This window comes from Pelmatolapia mariae, linkage group LG6 (assembly GCF_036321145.2).
Source record: "Pelmatolapia mariae isolate MD_Pm_ZW linkage group LG6, Pm_UMD_F_2, whole genome shotgun sequence".
Classification (NCBI taxonomy): domain Eukaryota; kingdom Metazoa; phylum Chordata; class Actinopteri; order Cichliformes; family Cichlidae; genus Pelmatolapia; species Pelmatolapia mariae.
Window position 1 is genome coordinate 15,142,737 of NC_086232.1, and position 17,783 is coordinate 15,160,519.

Here is a 17,783-nt window from a genome sequence, read left to right on the forward strand (position 1 = left end):
TATGCACAGTACAGGTGCACATGCAGGCCTAATCCTCGCTGGATGTTTGGATGTCCGTGGATGTGCAGTGAACAAACTATGCAAACAAAGGTCACTTGAAGCATTAAGTTTTTCTCCCTGCTCTGCATTTTAAATAAAACAAAGAAATAAAGCATGAAAGATTGGCACAGAACATTTATTTAATAGGATTCTTTCACAATTTGATTAAAACGTTTAAAATATCGAATTTTACACAACAGGAACTCATGTGCTCTTATGTCTAAACATGTATTTGACTCCAGCAATTGTGTGTTCACTCGCAGCACCGCTTCTTGTGCACGTGAAGAACCCGTCGACAGCGTGGACAACTGTGGTAGGCGTCCTTGAAGTGGTTTAAAAAAAATGGAATCAGACAGCAGCCGAGCACCAACCTGTGAGGTGGAAAGAACCACACGCTGATCTCTGACTTTTTAGAATTCGAATGTGTAATCGATCCTGGGGTACAAAAAACAACCAGACTGAGGTGTTTAAATGCCTCTCACCCGCATAACACAAACACAAGACACATGAGCCACGCAAAAGTCCCGGCTTTAAAGGTGACCTCTGTGGTGACCCGAGTCCTGCAGGAGGGGCAGGTTGCCAGACCTGGAGAGCGTCGCAGCTCAGCTTCATAGCTCACAAACTTTGCCCTGGGTGTACGTAAAGGGGCATCATACACTGTTGAGAAGAGGTTAAAAATGAATGCTGACATGCAACCTAAAGGGGATTGCTGCTATTTTTTTTTTTTTTTTTTTAATGTAAAACTGCACTTTTTTTTAAAGCTTAGCAGCCACTGACACATGAATGGTTGAAACTATACCAGAGGGGAGGAAACGGAGCTAAAATCAGCAGCTTAAAGTAATAAAATATGAAGCTATGTTTAAACTTAGCAGTGAGCAAAGAAAATGTGACATTACACATTCAAAATGGAGGTAGAAGAGCCTGTACCTGGTACAGCTGAGAGAATATTGGTGGGCAAGCAAACTCCTGAAGGTGAGGACGAGGAAGGCGGTTGTGGTGGCTGTGCTGGTGGTGGTGGACGGGTGAAAGGTGAGTGGACTTTGTAGACTTTGACATCTTGATCCGATTTACAGTCCTCTGGAAAAATGGATACACAGTGAGGTTTTTGTTTTTCCAACCACAGGAAAACAGACTAAGCAATGCTTGAGATGAGAGGTTATTTTTACCTGGTAAGAAGTATGGCATAGGTGCAGGAAACGGCTTATCCACATTTGATTCCATTTAAAAGGCCTGAGGGAGCGTGAGAGGAAAAACAAGAGAAAACTCCTAAAATGTGCCTCCTGTGTTTGCGTCCAGCAGGGGTTCATCAGCAGATGTACCAGGTGCTGTTAATTGAATTTGCCTCTGATTGGTTCAAGAAGGTATTACCCATTGTTCAACAGCACCATGAGCATGTTAAGCAGGTAGAAAGGTCTTCCAGCGCTGGGGCAAACCTTCCCCCAAACAGCCATCTTGCTTAGTTTTATTCCATTGGAAATTAGTAAAAACTCAAATTTTTGCACAGCAAAATCACTTTTTGTTTTTTAACACCAAAGATAATCTGTTCTTTATGAGTAAGGCCAGATGTGCTCTATTATGCAAAAATATTGACCCACTCCTCATTTCTTTGGATGCTTATCCTTATCAGGGCTGCAGGGAGGAGCCAATCTATGCTTTTACTGCATTACCAGTGTATTTGTGATCATTGTCATGCTGAAAAATGAAGCCTGAAAAATGCCAATCAGATACTTGACAGACTCTACTGACTTCCAACATATTAATGAGGATTTGGCCAAAAGCTTCACATTTGGATTCATCACTCCATTAAGACCTGGTGCCACTGATTTTCTGTCCAGTTCTTGTATAATTTGGCATACTTCAACCTTTTCTCTTCCTTAAGAATGGCATCTTGATCAGATACTGTTTATCTGCTATAGATGGTTTTTACGCCTACTTCTTCTTTTGTCCTTCACTTGTCCAGTTTCCTCAAACATTTTAAGAACACACTGCCTATCATGCAGAGATATGCCAATTTTTCAGCTAAGAGCGTTGTTAATCCCTTCTTTGGTGGAAAAATACTGAAAAAATGAAAATTCATCTCAAACTGTGCTCTTTGGCAATTTCTGTAGTTTCAGCTAAAGAAACTGGAATAAATTGTGTGTGTGTTTTGTGACAGACTACTAGTAACAGTGCTTAAAGGTACAATTTAAAATTGTTTCTTCCTAAATTATCTGTTAAGTTTAGACACAACACTGGTTCATACCTTCATTTAGAAGCCTTTTTTATTCTTGAAGTTTCCTTAGGTCAGCATAAAGTGGATTAATAAAAAGAAGAAAAAAAATCAGGCATCGGGTACAAAGACTGAAAATAAGTGAAACAGCAGCCAATGCCCAAAGAAAAAGCCTGGAGCACTATTGCTCAAGACCACTTTAAAAAGATGACATGAAAATCTGGCTCATTAAAAGCAAAATACAGAGAAACTAGGGGTGGGTCAAGAATTTTACAGAGTACCATAAATATGAATTTAAAACCTGTTTTTTAACACCGAGTCGGTGATTCTGTTTTGGCACATTCACACATTATCAAACAAAACACTTACACAATTTAAGCCTGATTAAGTCCTCTAGTGTTTAATACTTAACACTGATACAGCGGCCACAAGTCTGTGCTGTTTTGTAACCGTTTAAAGCACTCTGGGTGTTTGTACGTGAGCCACTAGAGGAGCTCTTCTCGGGCTATGAGTAGCGTGAGATCCAGCGACGTGAACGAGGTTATTCACTTGAATGTAACAGCTAGCGTGATGATGCTAAGCTAGCTGTCAGCCTGGCATCCACGGGTTTTGCTGCCGAGTTTTAGCTACCGGATGCTCCCGGTCGTATCCTGCTGGCCGTCTTGACATTCCCCTCAACATTCCTGGACGAATTCGTGTCGACTGACCAGAGTCCGCGAATTCAGGTCCACTCCTAATCTAACCTTTCCCCCCGCTAGCGTGACTTAGCTCACCAGCTAACAAGTGTTCAACACTCGGGAGAACCGGACTGACGAGGTAAGTTAGCATACGGAGGCTAGTGGGATGGACAGGCTAATGGTGTAGCTGTCACCGGGAGTCAAGGCTTCTTGTACGAGGAAAAAATAATCTTAGAAAGGAGGCCTTCTGGTAAGCGTGTGGACACAGTCGTTGTCATTATATCCCTCAAAATTCCACATCTTGCTGTTAGGCCTGTGTAACACCGGCGTACTGTGAGCTAGCAATTTGATTGACTTGCTAGTAACGTTTTGCTAATGTTAATTTACCGAGTGAAGCAGCTGACCTAGTAATGGTAATATTACCGGAGCTAGCTTAGCAAGTCCGTACTGGTTTAGAAGAATGTTGTACGTCTGTTTGGGGCTAAAAAGGACTTAAGTGAAAGTCAGCTTGCTAACGTTAATTTGCCATTATTATTTAAGAGAAACTAGTAAAGAAAGCTTCTCGGTGACAGGGTTTATCTAAAGAATCCAAGCTAGCGGCTAACACGTACATTGCGAGTTAGGTTGCTTTAAAAGTTAACAGTTAACTAGCTGTCCTATGTGAGCAGTGAACCAGCAGCTTCCATTATGTATGCTGTAATGTGTGTAGTTTTTAAGTCTACCGAGACATCGTTCTGGTCTCCTGCTGGCTGGGAGTGTGTTTGCCGTGTTTTACTAAAGCTGAGTTTTTGCTGTGTGTTTTTGCTTCGCAGAGTTCAACTTAAGGACCACACCCAAACATGTCCCTTCATCAGTTTCTGTTGGAACCCATCACCTGCCACGCATGGAACCGCGACAGGACACGTAAGGCTCCGAGACTGTAGCTATGAGAAATGCTCACTTTAACACAACACATTTCAAGGTTAAGGTCTTAAAGTCTTTGTCTTCATTGGGTGGTCAGATCACAATTACAAAGAATGCTGTTAGAGCAATTTCATCTGAACAGAGATAAGATTGACTCAGTTTATTTTGGGTAACACAGGTTGGAATTTGGCATGTAAACTGAACAGAAAACTGGTCTAACTTGTTTGTTATCTGTGTGCTCATCGTGTTAACCAGCTGGTTTCTTCTGGTTTTGTTTTGTTTTGCTTTCCTTCAGAAATTGCCATTAGTCCCAATAACCATGAAGTTCATATCTACAAGAAGAGTGGCAACCAGTGGATTAAGACCCATGAACTGAAGGAACACAATGGCCATATAACAGGTGGTTAATCAGATGTTTTTAAGACTGATCATTTTTTACTTCTTTAATGTGACGTTTCAGTCCACGTCTCACCCAACACTTCAGTAAAATTAATGTTTCTGAAGAATTCTTTAACAAGTAAAACCACAGCTAAGGTGGGATTGTGTGATCCTAAAGGGGTTTCTTTTTGTCTAAGCTATTAGTAGAGTTGTTAGTGACTGCTTATTGGCATTGATGTTATAGGCATTGACTGGGCTCCCAAAAGTGACCGCATAGTGACATGTGGAGCAGACCGTAATGCCTATGTGTGGTCCCAGAAGGAGGGGGTATGGAAGCCCACACTGGTCATCCTCAGGATCAACCGAGCGGCCACCTTTGTCAAGTGGTCTCCATTGGAGAACAAGTTTGCAGTGGGCAGTGGTGCTCGACTCATCTCTGTCTGCTACTTTGAGTCCGAGAATGATTGGTGAGACTATTAATCCAGCAGTGGCATGTTTTAAATGTGTTGATGTTCTGATGAATGTTGTGAATAATGTCTTTCTTTCATTTAAGTTCAGTCTTGCCATTCATTTGAATTATTAGGGCATTATTTTGAGCCCATACGTCCAGACCAAACTGCTTTACCTCAATTTTCACACCTGCTTTAACAGGTCAGAGCAGCCACACAGCCTGTGTGAAACGCTTATCTGAGGTGTGGCTTGAACTTTCATACAGAAGTGCGTCATCAAGAGTTGGGAGGCATGTCTCTCTCAGCAGTTATAGACTGTGAAAAATTCTGTTGGTAGCCACATTGACTTGCTACCAATATCATTACACAAATGATACTTATCATTATAGTTATAATAAGGCTACACCTGTAAATGTCATGAACACAAAAGTAGAGTTGATTTTTTTTTCATTGGCATGTTATGATAGCATTTAAAGAAGAATGAGGGTAATACATGTGTGGTATGCAATCACAGCACAAACCCAGTGAAGGCTATAATTATGTGAGGACGTTAACAGAGCATTAGGTGAAGGGCAGCCTTTCTCTGGTGCTCTCTACTTATCTCTCTGGCGGAGAGAGAGTAGTGCTGCAAGGAAGTCGTCATGCAAAGGTAGAGGTAGGGGGTGTGGTCCAGTTTAAAACAAACTGGGAATTGAATGTCTTCACCTAGTGTAAGAGCAAAGCGTTGCATTCCAACCATCTGATGAAGATACACTCCCAGGATTAAAGGACTTATTTTTTTTCCTCCACCCTGTACTTATTACTTCCCTTTTATTTTTGTTGTGCCTCATAATTGATGAATCGTTTTTTGTTTTTGTGGGGTTTAAATTTTTGCATGTCCTGCTATAAAAACTTTGCTTCTTCATGTGGTTTTAGGTGGGTGAGCAAGCACATCAAAAAGCCAGTTCGCTCCACCATCCTCAGTCTGGACTGGCATCCAAACAATGTCCTGCTGGCTGCTGGCTCATGTGACTTCAAGTGCAGGTAAAAGATGGTTCAGGAGATGAAGATTAGAGTATTGAAAACTAGCTAGGCGGCTTTGTCCGGTTTCAATTTCTGTTTTTCATGGTGTCCCCCCCCCCCCCCCCCCCTGCCTCCTTGTTCATCTCTCCCTCTCTGGTCTCTAGGGTGTTCTCAGCCTACATTAAAGAGGTGGAGGAGAAACCAGGTCCCACACCCTGGGGCAGCAAGATGCCATTTGGGGCTGTGCTAGCAGAATTTGGAGGAGCAGGTCTGACACCCCCCTCCCCTCCCCCTTTTTTTATTTTTTTAGTCTTGTCGATATTCCTTTACAGTTGCTCTTTGAACTTACCAATTTGTGTGTGTTTTGTGCCTTCTTAGGTGGAGGGGGTTGGGTCCACTCTGTCTCTTTTTCAGCTTCTGGTAACCGTCTGGCCTGGGTCAGCCATGACAGTACTGTCACAGTGGTGGACAGCTCTAAGACTGCCAGGTATGTTTAGTTGTTACCTGTATTCTTCTAAAATACACATGATTTACTCATTCTTTATATAAGAAGTCAGAATTAAAGCTCCCTCTGTCGCCTGATAGATGTTGGGTCTGAATGTCAGCACATCTCGTGAAATTAGAGTTGTCTCCGCACCTGATTGTGGGATTTGACAGATTCACTAACAGAGATTATGCTAAAAATGCAAATGTAAAAAAACAACAATTATCTCAAGTGAGTAAGTTACAGAAAATAATGCAGAGGGTAAAAACACAATTTGCACTTTGAATTCTTAACATTGACCACAAAAGAGCAAATGTTGTGGCCTTTAAAGCAAACTGAGTAATGCCATAAAGAGATTACCAGATTACCCTTGTTGCATAATCATAAAGCAGTTAGTGAAGAGAATCCATCCCAATCTCATCTGAAATAAACCTTTTTCATTCATTTAAAATTATCCCACACTCATCGTGTTGCCAAAGGTACCCATCCCATATTTTTCTTTAATATATATAATTTTTTTTTCTTTAGCTACAGTTGGATCCAAGGCCAGTGTGGTTTTAATTTTGGGGTGTTTAAACTATAGTATTCAGTAGCTTGTGCCTGAGTTCTCTTTATCTTTTTAAGTGCAATCAAATCAGCCATTCGGGCCATATTAATTTATTTTGTTTGTGTTTAGTCCTTCACAGCTGAAGACGGAGTTCCTTCCTCTGCTCAGTGTCATTTTTATTTCAGAGAACAGTCTAGTAGCTGCGGTAAGAATAAAGCATATGGTGGCTGCATATTCCTTTGCACAGATTTATAGTGATCCAGGAGCGCTGTAGTAACTCTGCTGTCTCCCTCTTCAGGGTCACGACTGTTGCCCGATGCTGTTCCGTTGCGACGACGGTGGAGCACTGACGTTTGTGACAAAGCTCGACCTTCCCAAGCAGAGCATCCAGAGGAACATCTCTGCCATGGAGCGCTTCAGGAACATGGACAAGAGAGCCACCACTGAGGACCGCAACACTGCCCTGGACACACTGCACCAGAACAGCATCACGTAGGTCACCCAGAAAACTAAAGCATGCATGGCTAATGCAAACATTTTAATGGTAATTTTGGAGACTATATCCTATGATGCAGTTGAATTATATTATGAATCATATTAATTTTAACCAACACCACATCTCCAAATTTTAGCCTGTACAAAACACAGATGGGTTTTAATGTTGGGCTCTAGTATTTTAGTTCATCAATACTAGCTTGCTGGTAATTGAGCACTTAAAGTGTTGAATCGATGCTGTTAGGCATCACATGTTTGAGAGAACAGATGATATTAGGAGCTTTCCATTGTTCTGCATTCACTTCTATTATTATTATTTCTATTCTTCATACATAAAAACAGGTTTTGCAACAACCTTACATACTCTGTTTGAAAAGTATATAGTCTGTGCTAATGTGCACGCTTCATGTGGTTCTAGTGAGCAATCAGACATTGTGCAGACAAAATTTGGATGAGCAGTAGACTGGTGTTAGACACATGACTCATCACTCAAAGTAAAATGCAGAGCCATAACTTCCTGCTGGAAGCAGCTGATTTGAATGAATTCTCAGGTGATCTCTGGTGTCAGATCTATTCAGCTTTACGTGTTTTCAAACAGGAAGCGTTTCAATCTCCTCTAGGTCACAGGTCAAAAGTTTTATTTATGTAGTGCTTTTATTGTTTTAAGGTGTAGTTTGGCATTGCAACACTCAAATGTAACCAAGAGGACCGGCAGTAATTAGCTGATATTTTGCGATATGTTCTGAGAAACAAGTTTGTTTACTTTCTTCAGTCTGATAAGATTATTCATTTTACTTTGGAAGTACAGTAAGAGCTCCAAACTTCAGAGTTTTGTTTTTGTTTTCCTCGAAAGAGTTTACTGCTGCAACTACAAAACTTGTAGGTCAAGTCAAAGATCAGCATCTTGAATGCTGTCGTAGCAATGTTTGCACAGAATGGAATCTACTCAGTCGTAATTTGCTTCATGCTTCTCTAACACTGCATGTAACACGCCTCAGCCTGTTAGCAGGGAGTGAATGTGGTGAAAGCAAGGACTCAAAGAAAAACAGGGAAACAAGAGACACGCAAAAATATGTGCGAAGAAAGGCAGGTCCTATTTATATTTGAATATTGCACACAGTGTGAAATTGTGTCTGGTAAAGAGGTGTAAAACAACCAGGAAAAAATAAATAAAAGCACCTACTGAATCCATTCGTGATGGTGCGGTGGTGTTTTCCACCTTATATGTGATATTTCAGCCACACCCACAGACTTCCCGAAGCCTTTTTGTCACCACTACCATTTAACTAGCAGCAGATAAGAATTTTAGCAAATTTCCCACCAAGATCACAACGATAACAAGAAAGGCTTGTCAACATCATCACCTCTGTGTGTTTGTTTCTTAGCCAAGTGTCTATCTATGAGGGAGACAAAAGGGATTGTCGCAAGTTCTGCACCACAGGTATCGATGGAGCAATGACCATTTGGGACTTCAAGGTAAAAATGCACATAAACAGTGTTCTGTTTTTTGTGAGTTAACTTTTTCTGAGTCTTCCATCACTAACTCTCTTTCATGTGTTTTCCTCCTCAGAGTCTAGAAGCTTCTATCCAGGGTCTCCGCATCATGTGAAGAAACCTTTTGAATGAACGGAGAGACGCTGCGGCCTCACTTCTCCCCCTTTTCCTTCCCTGCCCTCACCCGTCTTGCCCCTTTTCCGTCTCACCCCGGCCCTCCCTCCACTCCCGCGACGCAGCCAGTAACATACATACTTTATCGAGTGTCTGCTGAAGCACTGATCAGACCATAACACACTCTTGTGAGTGTGTGCTTACACTCACTCACACACATACACACTCACTACACACACTGAGCTGACGTGTGACTTCACTGTTGATTTTTTTTTTTCCCCAATTTTGTTTGTTTTTAAACGAAGGTTAACCAGGTGTCAAAGTGGGAAGGTCCTCTGACACGTATTAGACGTGACGTGAAATGTGTGTTTTTATGTTCTCTAACCTCCTGTACCAAAAGTTGAACACTAAAAGGTGCATTTTATCCAAAAATCAGACTGTATTCCACCTCAGGCTAACCTTAACATGCTCTCGGAATATCAACATTTAGTAGACCAAAAGTAGATGTTTTACTGGAGGATAGTTCGTATTCTTCAGCGGGCGAAGGTGTTATCACTAGGACCCGGGGTTACTGATATTCTGAGTACATGTCACTGGTTGGCTTTTGGGAGTTGTACAGAATCTGATGGTGGAGAGAGAAAGCAGCTGTCTGAACTCTGTGTGGAGTGACAGCTGGCCAACACTAGGCTCTGTAGCTCCTACACTAAAACCACACAAGATGGAGGATTTCTATGTAACTGATCATGAGTTAGACATGAAATAAAGATGAAATACATTTACAGTACTCAACTCAAATGACTGTGCTCTTCCTTTGTGTCTGTGGACAGATGGTAGTTTGTGTTCAAATTACAGTATATAATCCATATTTCTGCTTGTCATAGGTTATTGAAGGCCCAGCTAAATGCAAATCTTGGAGTTTCTGAAAAATTCTGGAACATTAATGTTTCTCTGTGCGGATTTTTACTAAACAAGGTTATATCTTCTTTCTGTGTCGGCGTCACCGCAATGATTTTTAGCTCATTCAGCCGAAGGACGGATGAACAAGTTGGGCATCCCTCCACAGTTCACTAAGATTGCTACTCCTAGAGTATATTGTTCAGGTTTTACTGAAAAGTGTACGCATCGATCGCCTACTGGGTCTTTACTTAAATTGTGCTGGAGGTTTATATTTGGTCCTTTCACCAGTTTCACAGGAATCAACTTCTCATCCTAGTATTTTAGTGAAACAGGATTAAGTTGTCCTGGTTATGACTGTTTTCAAGGCTCCTTGAATCCTCTGTGGATTTTTAATTCTCATTATTGTATTCAGTGCAACAATACAATCAAACCAACCAATACAATCAAATTTATCGCTTTCTTTCCCCATACTTTGCCTGTTACAGTGAGCTGCAAATTGTGAAGAATCATGAGTGGGATGACGTAGTACGCCGCTGACATTCTGGGATGTGAACGCACTGAATAGTGGGTGTTATAGTGGGTCATCTTTTTCATTGTCTTTGTTGGCACTTCAGCTTCCTGAAGCTAGTGCAAAAGTAAATAATGCTTCTAAGTTTTCAAAAAAATCAAAGAAATATCTTTAACCTCCAAGGTGGACACCACATTTTGGGTTGTCTAGACCACAATGCTAAATTTTGCTCTACAAGGGCCTGATATCCACTTACGAGGACATTATACTCCCACTCTTCTATTGAAATTTAAAACGAATGTCGTCATATGTGGCTATCAGGACCTTGTAGAGTAAAATCAGGTAAAAAGATCATTCTTTGTTTTTACATTCATCAGGTCCCAATCAGTCCAAATAGCAAAGAGAAATTAAAAATGCATGCCATGAAAGAGTTCAGGTCTTAGGAGGTTAAAGAAGGCTTCAGCTGCTTCCTCATTCGCAAGGGGTCAACACGTTATTGATTTATTTTTGTTTTTTCGAAACCCTTGAAAGTCTCAACCATGAAATAATTTCCAGAAAATGGACATTTTTGAGCGTTCTGACAATTTAAATTGTAAACCATTTACATGTAAATTGATTTATATTATCAATTTACATGTATAAGTTCAGCTACATGTGAGTCACACTGATAATATAGAGGTCTGTGTCAAATATGATGCGCTTGGTGTTAACAAGGAATTTGTGTCTCCTCCCAAGATCATGGGAATGGGTGTTTCACTCGTTAGGTGAAACTACTACCACTGTGGATCTTTAAAATATCCTTTTTACTTTCCACACATACTCACACATAATCAGTCTAACTGTAATTGTACAAGCAATTTTTTAAACGACAGTATTTTGGCAGTATTTGAAGTCATTAAATTAAAAAGAAAAATAATACACTGTCTCCCAATAAAGCTTGCGAAATTAAATGAAGTGTCTTATGAGTGTGTGTGAGATTTAGGCCCATTTGAAGTTCCTTAACTCCAAATTGGAAACAAAAGTACCTGTGAACAGAACAGCTCACCCATATAAAACAAGTAAGCAGCACGGCATGAAACTCAGTCTTAACCTTAGCTTCAAGGCTCTCACTGACTGCCAGTTTTATGCTTTTCCTTTTAATCCCAAATGGAAATTATGAGGAGTAAGGAAAATCTGCTGCTGCCAAGAAAAAAGTGATTAAGGCAACATGTGCTTCTTTAAAAGCTTGAAAACGTATATGGAAAGCTTAAAAGAAACACTTTGACATAGCAGTTAAAGTCTAATGAATAGACGAAGTAGTAGTCCAGTCAGTGTTCAAAGAAACACTGACTGGACTTACAGTAAAAAAAAGATTTCAGATCTATAAACGCAACAACAAGAGCTCCAGTGGTTTCCACACACACTGCAAGTGATTGTGCAATAAAAAGCAAATTAACTTGTTTTCATAGCTAAATGTTTGAGGTTGCACTGCAGTGACGCAACGGGGTGAAACTATTTGGCGTGCGATCATAACAAGAAGATAAATGAAGAACAGGACACATAATGTAACTGGTAAACAAATAATAGCAAATCCAGTGTAGAGCCAACCCCTTTCTCCTCCTGATGCCACCCTCTCCTCCCTGCAGATTCCTCCCTCTTCTTTCACTTCCTCCTTTTTCTTTATGCAGACAGCCCCGTACGCCCCTCCCCCTTCTTTTCCGTGTCTTTCATGCTTTTCTTTTCCTTTTTTTTTTTGCCCCCCCCCCTCAGATTCAGCCTCCTCCTTTGTGCATAACATTGTATTGTGTCTATGCCCCTCCCTCTCTTACTACTTTTAACAGGTTTTTTTTCTGTTCCTGTTTAAAAATTTTAAAATTCAATTAAAGGAAAAGTACAGTTTTGGTCCCCCTTCTCTCACATTTCTCGCGCCACGCCCATGATTTCTTTATTTCCACCCTCAGAACTAAAAAACCTGCAGAAACTTCCTGCCTGTCTCCCCTCTCTGAGCTTCACTGTACCCTCCTCCACTTCCCCCTCTGACCTCTCCTCCCCTCTCTCTCTTCAGCTCCGCTTCTCTCTCTTCCTGCACTCACTCTGTCGTTGGCGTTCGCGTTGACTGGCCAGAGTCCGCGAGCTGAACACCCTCCACTTTATTTGATCCGCTACTTTCCTCTGCTTTCTCTCCTCTCTTAAAAAAAAAAAAAAAAAAAACTCTCTCCCATCTCTTCAGCTCACCAATTCATCTCTGTTCTGCCCTCGGGGGTAAGTAGCCTAGAAAATATTTAACAGTTGACTGAGTGTGCTTAGGCATGTCGTACTCACTCACACACCCACCCACCCACACACACATATTTGAGTATAATGCATTTTCTGCAAAGAAATATCCAAAGTGTGCTACAGGCAATCGTGCTTCCCACACATTTGTGTTTTAGTGTTTGTAAAGTATCTGATAGAAATGAGAGAAATTTAATTTTTTTTCCCTGGTTGCTTCCTCCAATGGTTGAGTGTCTTTTTCTCTTTTTTTGTGGGGATGTCCGTTACCTTGGACCTGCATAGTTTCTGTCATTCTTGTGAAAGTCTGGATTTCATTAACACGCTCTGAGTGAGATAAGTTTAGCGTGTTTCACTCACAAACAGAGTTTAAGTCAGTTCGTTATGTATCAAAAACTTTGGATCATTTCACGGTTTCATTCAATAAAAAGACTTTTACATTTCTTCGTGTACTTCAACACTTCCTGCTTTCAACATGAAATGCAACTTCTGTTTTTTTTTTTAAGACTTGACAGCCCACCAGCCTTTGGTTCCTCTCCCACTACTTCCTGATCTCCTTCTAACATCTGATTGGTCATGGCGTACCACAGCTTCCTGCTGGAACCAATTAGCTGCCATGCCTGGAACAAAGATCGATCCCGTAAGTCTGCCCGCCCTCTCTGATTGGTCACTCTTTTGCTCTTCAGTGACTCAGTGGTCTCATCTTTGAGCTGAGCACGATATCATGGGTGCATATTGCTCTGACTACAGTCTGTGACAGAGTGGTGTAGTAGCCCAAGGTTTGCGACTGGCTCCCAGGTGGGAGAAGGTATTTCCTGTTTCCTGTAACAGTGGCGGCGGTGTCTGGAGGCCTCTCTGAGTGGTTCTTACACTCCGTTAGCTGGAGGAAACCAGAGCCTTATATGGATGTTTTTCATCAGTGCTTTGGTTTCTGGGCAAAGCGGATGTAAGAGACGCTTAAACCAGGGTGTTCGAGTTTCACTCAGGTTTGCAAAATGAACAGTTTAGTCATTCTGTGAAAAAAAAAAATGCACAGCGAAGTAAGCCACACTGCTGTTCTAGGACAAACACTGCTTCACTGACTCATCTGCTGACTAAAACATGCAGCCTTTGCTACAACGTTACAAAAAACGAAGGTCGCAGGTCTTGTGCGCTTTCTATTTAAAGATGCTGTGTGTCTGTGTGCTGCCTCCAGGCTCATACATACGGTGTTTTTTTATTTCTCTCTTCTCATGTGCCCACTCAGCTCTTCTATGTTACTCCCCACTGAGCAGCCCGCTGTAAAACTTCTCGTGTCAGTCACGCTGTACTTTGTCCATGATGAATATTGTGTTCGTACGGTTGACCATCTGTGCTGATATGGTTTAAAACACAAACTTCTTTGTTTCCGCTACAGAGATTGCCCTGTGCCCCAACAACCATGAGGTCCACATCTATAAGAAAGATGGGACCAAGTGGACCAAAATCCATGAGCTGAAGGAACACAATGGGCAGGTGACAGGTGAGACACAGCAACACTAAAACTAGTTAGGTTAGGGACTTTCTGACATTGCCTTATTTCCCAAAGGGTCGAATCCACATGTTTGTTTGGTCTTGGAAGCAGCACTGGCTTGAGACCAACTGAAGTTTGGTTTGCATGTAAGACGAACGTGTTAACCCCTAAACCTCAGAGCCACTACTCAAGTTCACCAATACTGAAAGTGAAAATACAAGATTTTGTAGAATACTTTAGGTTTTTCTGTGACATCGAGCACAAGTTTCCATCATTTTGAAGGATCTGCCTAAATCGATATCAAGGAAACGGCCATCCAGCTTTCCAGTATTGCTAAATATGTGGTTGCCTTATCCAGTGGTACAAAATAAATCAAGCTGTAGGAACATTTCCCCATCTCTATGTGATTATTAATGTTCATATTGCTTAATGTCTTTAATGCTAAGCATCAGATCAGCCATTCCCAAAGTCAAGAGTGCTGCGGCCTCCTTAAAAACCAGGAAATACCACAATCTTTAATCTTTAATCAAAATACAAGAGGAAGTGATGTACTTCCTTGAAAATTTTATTCAAAAAACACAAAGAACACAGGCTGTTGGCTATAAATTGCTAATGCTACCCAGTCATATAGAAAGCATTTAGGCCAATGTGTGACCCACCTGCTACTGGGACACAAACTTCAAAACAAGAGCAGATAAATATGTATAAATGTACATACTTGTGAGTAATTTTAACGTGAATTTCTGGTGTAACTGCAGCCCACCTGCAGTACCTTTACGCTCCACCAGGGGCGACTTAGATTAGCAGAGGTGACAGCTAGCACATAGCTACCAGCTAACACCTGCCCCTATCAAAGTGCCCATGCGCATAATAATGCATTACTTTAAGCTTTAACACAAACTGAGTAAGTGAGTTATATGAAAGGTAGCCATGCGGCTCAATACTTTTGTTATAGTGTATGCTCCTTCTACTGAGACAATTTCCTGTCATTGTCTTAAGCTACTCTAATCAGCTGCTGGCTATGTAGATTGCCAGTAAGTATAAAGACATCAAAGTAGATCCCAGTCACCGCACAGATACTTTTATCTCTTGGAAGATAAAGAAAAAAGACTCTCTATAGATTTTTAGCCAATTATTTATTTTGGATGCATTTGAGACATTTGATAATAGCAGAGCTCTTCTTCCTTTTCTGCTTATTTGATGTAATATAGAGAAGTGAGTGGAAATGTGTTCCTGAGAGGGTTTTTTTTTTAAAATCTTGCAGGTATCGATTGGGCTCCGGAAAGTAACCGTATAGTTACCTGTGGAGCAGACCGTAACGCCTACGTGTGGACTCTGAAAGAGGGAACGTGGAAGCCCACCCTGGTCATCCTCAGGATCAACCGTGCCGCTCGCTGTGTGAAATGGTCACCCAAAGAGAACAAGTTCGCTGTTGGCAGCGGCTCTCGTCTCATCTCCGTCTGCTATTTTGAGCAGGAAAACGACTGGTGAGCGAATTCACTAATATATGCAGAAAGCTTTATTTGAATACTAAGAAGCGCCGTTGGAGAGATTTTAGCAACCATCTCTTGTTATCTGCAGGTGGGTGTGTAAGCACATTAAGAAGCCGATCCGCTCTACAATCCTGAGTTTGGACTGGCACCCCAACAACGCCCTGCTGGCTGCTGGATCCTGCGATTTCAAATGCAGGTATGTCACAGACAGGCTTAGCTTTCAGCTTTATTAAATTTAAAGCTTCGTGTACAGCCCAACACTGACGCTACTCCTAGATATATAAAAAAAGGAAATTCCTCATACAGTCCATGATATATGGCATGTGGGTTTCAAAATAACAATATATCTCCACCCTCACTCTCACAGAGTGTTTTCAGCCTACATAAAGGAGGTGGAGGAGAAGCCTGGGCCCACTCCCTGGGGTAGCAAGATGCCCTTTGGGGAGTTGCTCTTTGAGTCCGGAGGGTCTCCAGCAGCAGCTCAGATTTCAGGAGGAAGCGGGGGCTGGGTGCACAGCGTGTGCTTCTCGCACTCTGGCAACCGCCTGGCCTGGACCTCCCATGACTCAACTCTGTGTGTGTCCGAGGGCGGCAAGAACGGCACGTAAGTGAAGGCAGAGCAGCGTAGCTGGGCGTGTCGTGTGTTTACATTCCTTTGTGTGCTCCACTCTGACTTTTTGCTACAACTTCCACAGGTTGACCAGTCTCAGCTCGGAGACACTTCCTCTGCTGTGTGTCACCTTCATTACTGAGAACAGCTTGGTAGCAGCTGTGAGTATTCATTTATTCAGCACACGCACACACACAACAGTTCCTTTAATTTAATTTAAGGTTATTTTATAATTTTATATCCCAAACTTTTCTGGCCCACTGTCTCCATATAAATAATGTAAATAAATGAATAAATAGCGCTTTCTGGCTGTATCTATTCTAGCATCCAGAATAACAAGCAAGAGTCTAGTCTCTCATATTTCCAACCTGATATTGTAGTATCTCCTTGTTGTATGTCTTTTCCTCCAGGGCCATGATTGTTACCCGGTGCTGTTTGTGTATGACGGTGCCAAAGGCAGCTTGACATTTGGTGGCAAACTGGATGTTCCTAAGCAGGCGGCCCAAAAGGGCATCAGCGCCAGGGAGCGTTTTCAGAACCTGGACCGTCGAGCCTCGGAGACCCAGAACACCGACAAGGACCTGAACACTCTCCACAAGAACAGCATCAGGTCAGGAGAAAATAAGTGCTTCGTATCCATGAAAATTAAAACCCCCAAAAACCGAGTGGTGATGTGTGGTTGGGTATGAGAGGGGATTTGATTAAAGTGAAATTTTTTTTAAATACAGCTATGAAAACCATAAAACAAATGATATGTTACTACTTGGCTTTCTCACGTCTCAAACAATATTTCAGCCAAATCTCTGTGCTGGAAGGAGGAAGAAACCAGTGCACCAAATTCTGCACCACTGGTATGGATGGAGGAATGGGCATTTGGGATGTCAAGGTAACACACAGACAGACACAGACATGCAGGATTGCCAGGTATTGACTACCACAGTGATTTCACATGTCCGTCAATGTCTTTTCAGTCTCTGGAGTCTGCCATGAAGGACTTGAAGATAGTCTAAACTGAAGTTTACATTTCTCCAACCAAAGTTGCTCCCGGAGTTACGGAGAAAAACTGCTGCCTTATTACCCAAAGCTTCTTGGCCTTATTTTAATCAGGTATTTTTTTTTATATATGCAGGTTCAACGAGCAGACTTCAGTTCAAACAGTGTTTGCGATCTCTCTGAAGCTTTATGCTGAGCTTGTTACATTCAGTGCTGTATACAGAGGGACTGTCCACATGTCTGCAAACGGTACTTAATGACTTAGATTAGAGCTCAGCCTGAGCTGACTGCTTAAAGCAGGCATTTTCTATTAATCAGAATGAAATGCTGCAATAATTGTTAAACGCTTATGCTGGTCATAATATGCATTTAATAAAAGATTACTGTTAAAGTGCTCAGTAGAATCTGGTTCTTGAGTGTGTGTGTGTGTGTGTGTGTGTGTGTGTGTGTGTGTGTGTGTGTTTATGTATGTTTAAATCTGGATTAAGGAATTTGAACCTGGCAGCTCATTGTTTATTTGTCTATACAGATGGACAACTTAAGTTCAAAGTTCAAACACTTACAGTTTTAACTGAGCAAAGTTGCTGTCTCGTGTGACGCAGATGAGATTATTTTTTTCTAAACTGGGGAAAAGCTAATATTTTGTATAAAAACAATGTTGTAATGTAATATATTATTCAATTTTTATAAAATTTACATCATCCTAAAACGTACTGGTTAGATAACATAATGCTTAAAATTAACCAGCA

General features: G+C 41.4%; 2 protein-coding genes across 2 annotated transcripts; both read left to right on the forward strand.

Moving 5' to 3' along the window:
• The first annotated feature begins 2,751 nt into the window (after positions 1-2,751).
• Positions 2,752-9,580, forward strand: arpc1a (actin related protein 2/3 complex, subunit 1A). The gene is made up of 11 exons (XM_063475911.1): positions 2,752-3,064; positions 3,738-3,828; positions 4,124-4,228; positions 4,451-4,673; positions 5,571-5,678; positions 5,822-5,925; positions 6,036-6,144; positions 6,818-6,893; positions 6,987-7,180; positions 8,569-8,659; positions 8,754-9,580. Exons 2-11 carry the CDS (start codon positions 3,765-3,767, stop codon positions 8,790-8,792), a joined length of 1,113 nt encoding a protein of 370 aa, XP_063331981.1. The 5' UTR covers positions 2,752-3,064; positions 3,738-3,764; the 3' UTR covers positions 8,793-9,580.
• A 2,628-nt stretch (positions 9,581-12,208) lies between these two features.
• On the forward strand, positions 12,209-17,429 carry arpc1b (actin related protein 2/3 complex, subunit 1B). Its single transcript, XM_063475175.1, has 10 exons — positions 12,209-12,437; positions 12,953-13,086; positions 13,843-13,947; positions 15,203-15,425; positions 15,520-15,627; positions 15,799-16,035; positions 16,127-16,202; positions 16,452-16,651; positions 16,837-16,927; positions 17,013-17,429. Exons 2-10 carry the CDS (start codon positions 13,023-13,025, stop codon positions 17,049-17,051), a joined length of 1,143 nt encoding a protein of 380 aa, XP_063331245.1. The 5' UTR covers positions 12,209-12,437; positions 12,953-13,022; the 3' UTR covers positions 17,052-17,429.
• Positions 17,430-17,783: the final 354 nt, after the last annotated feature.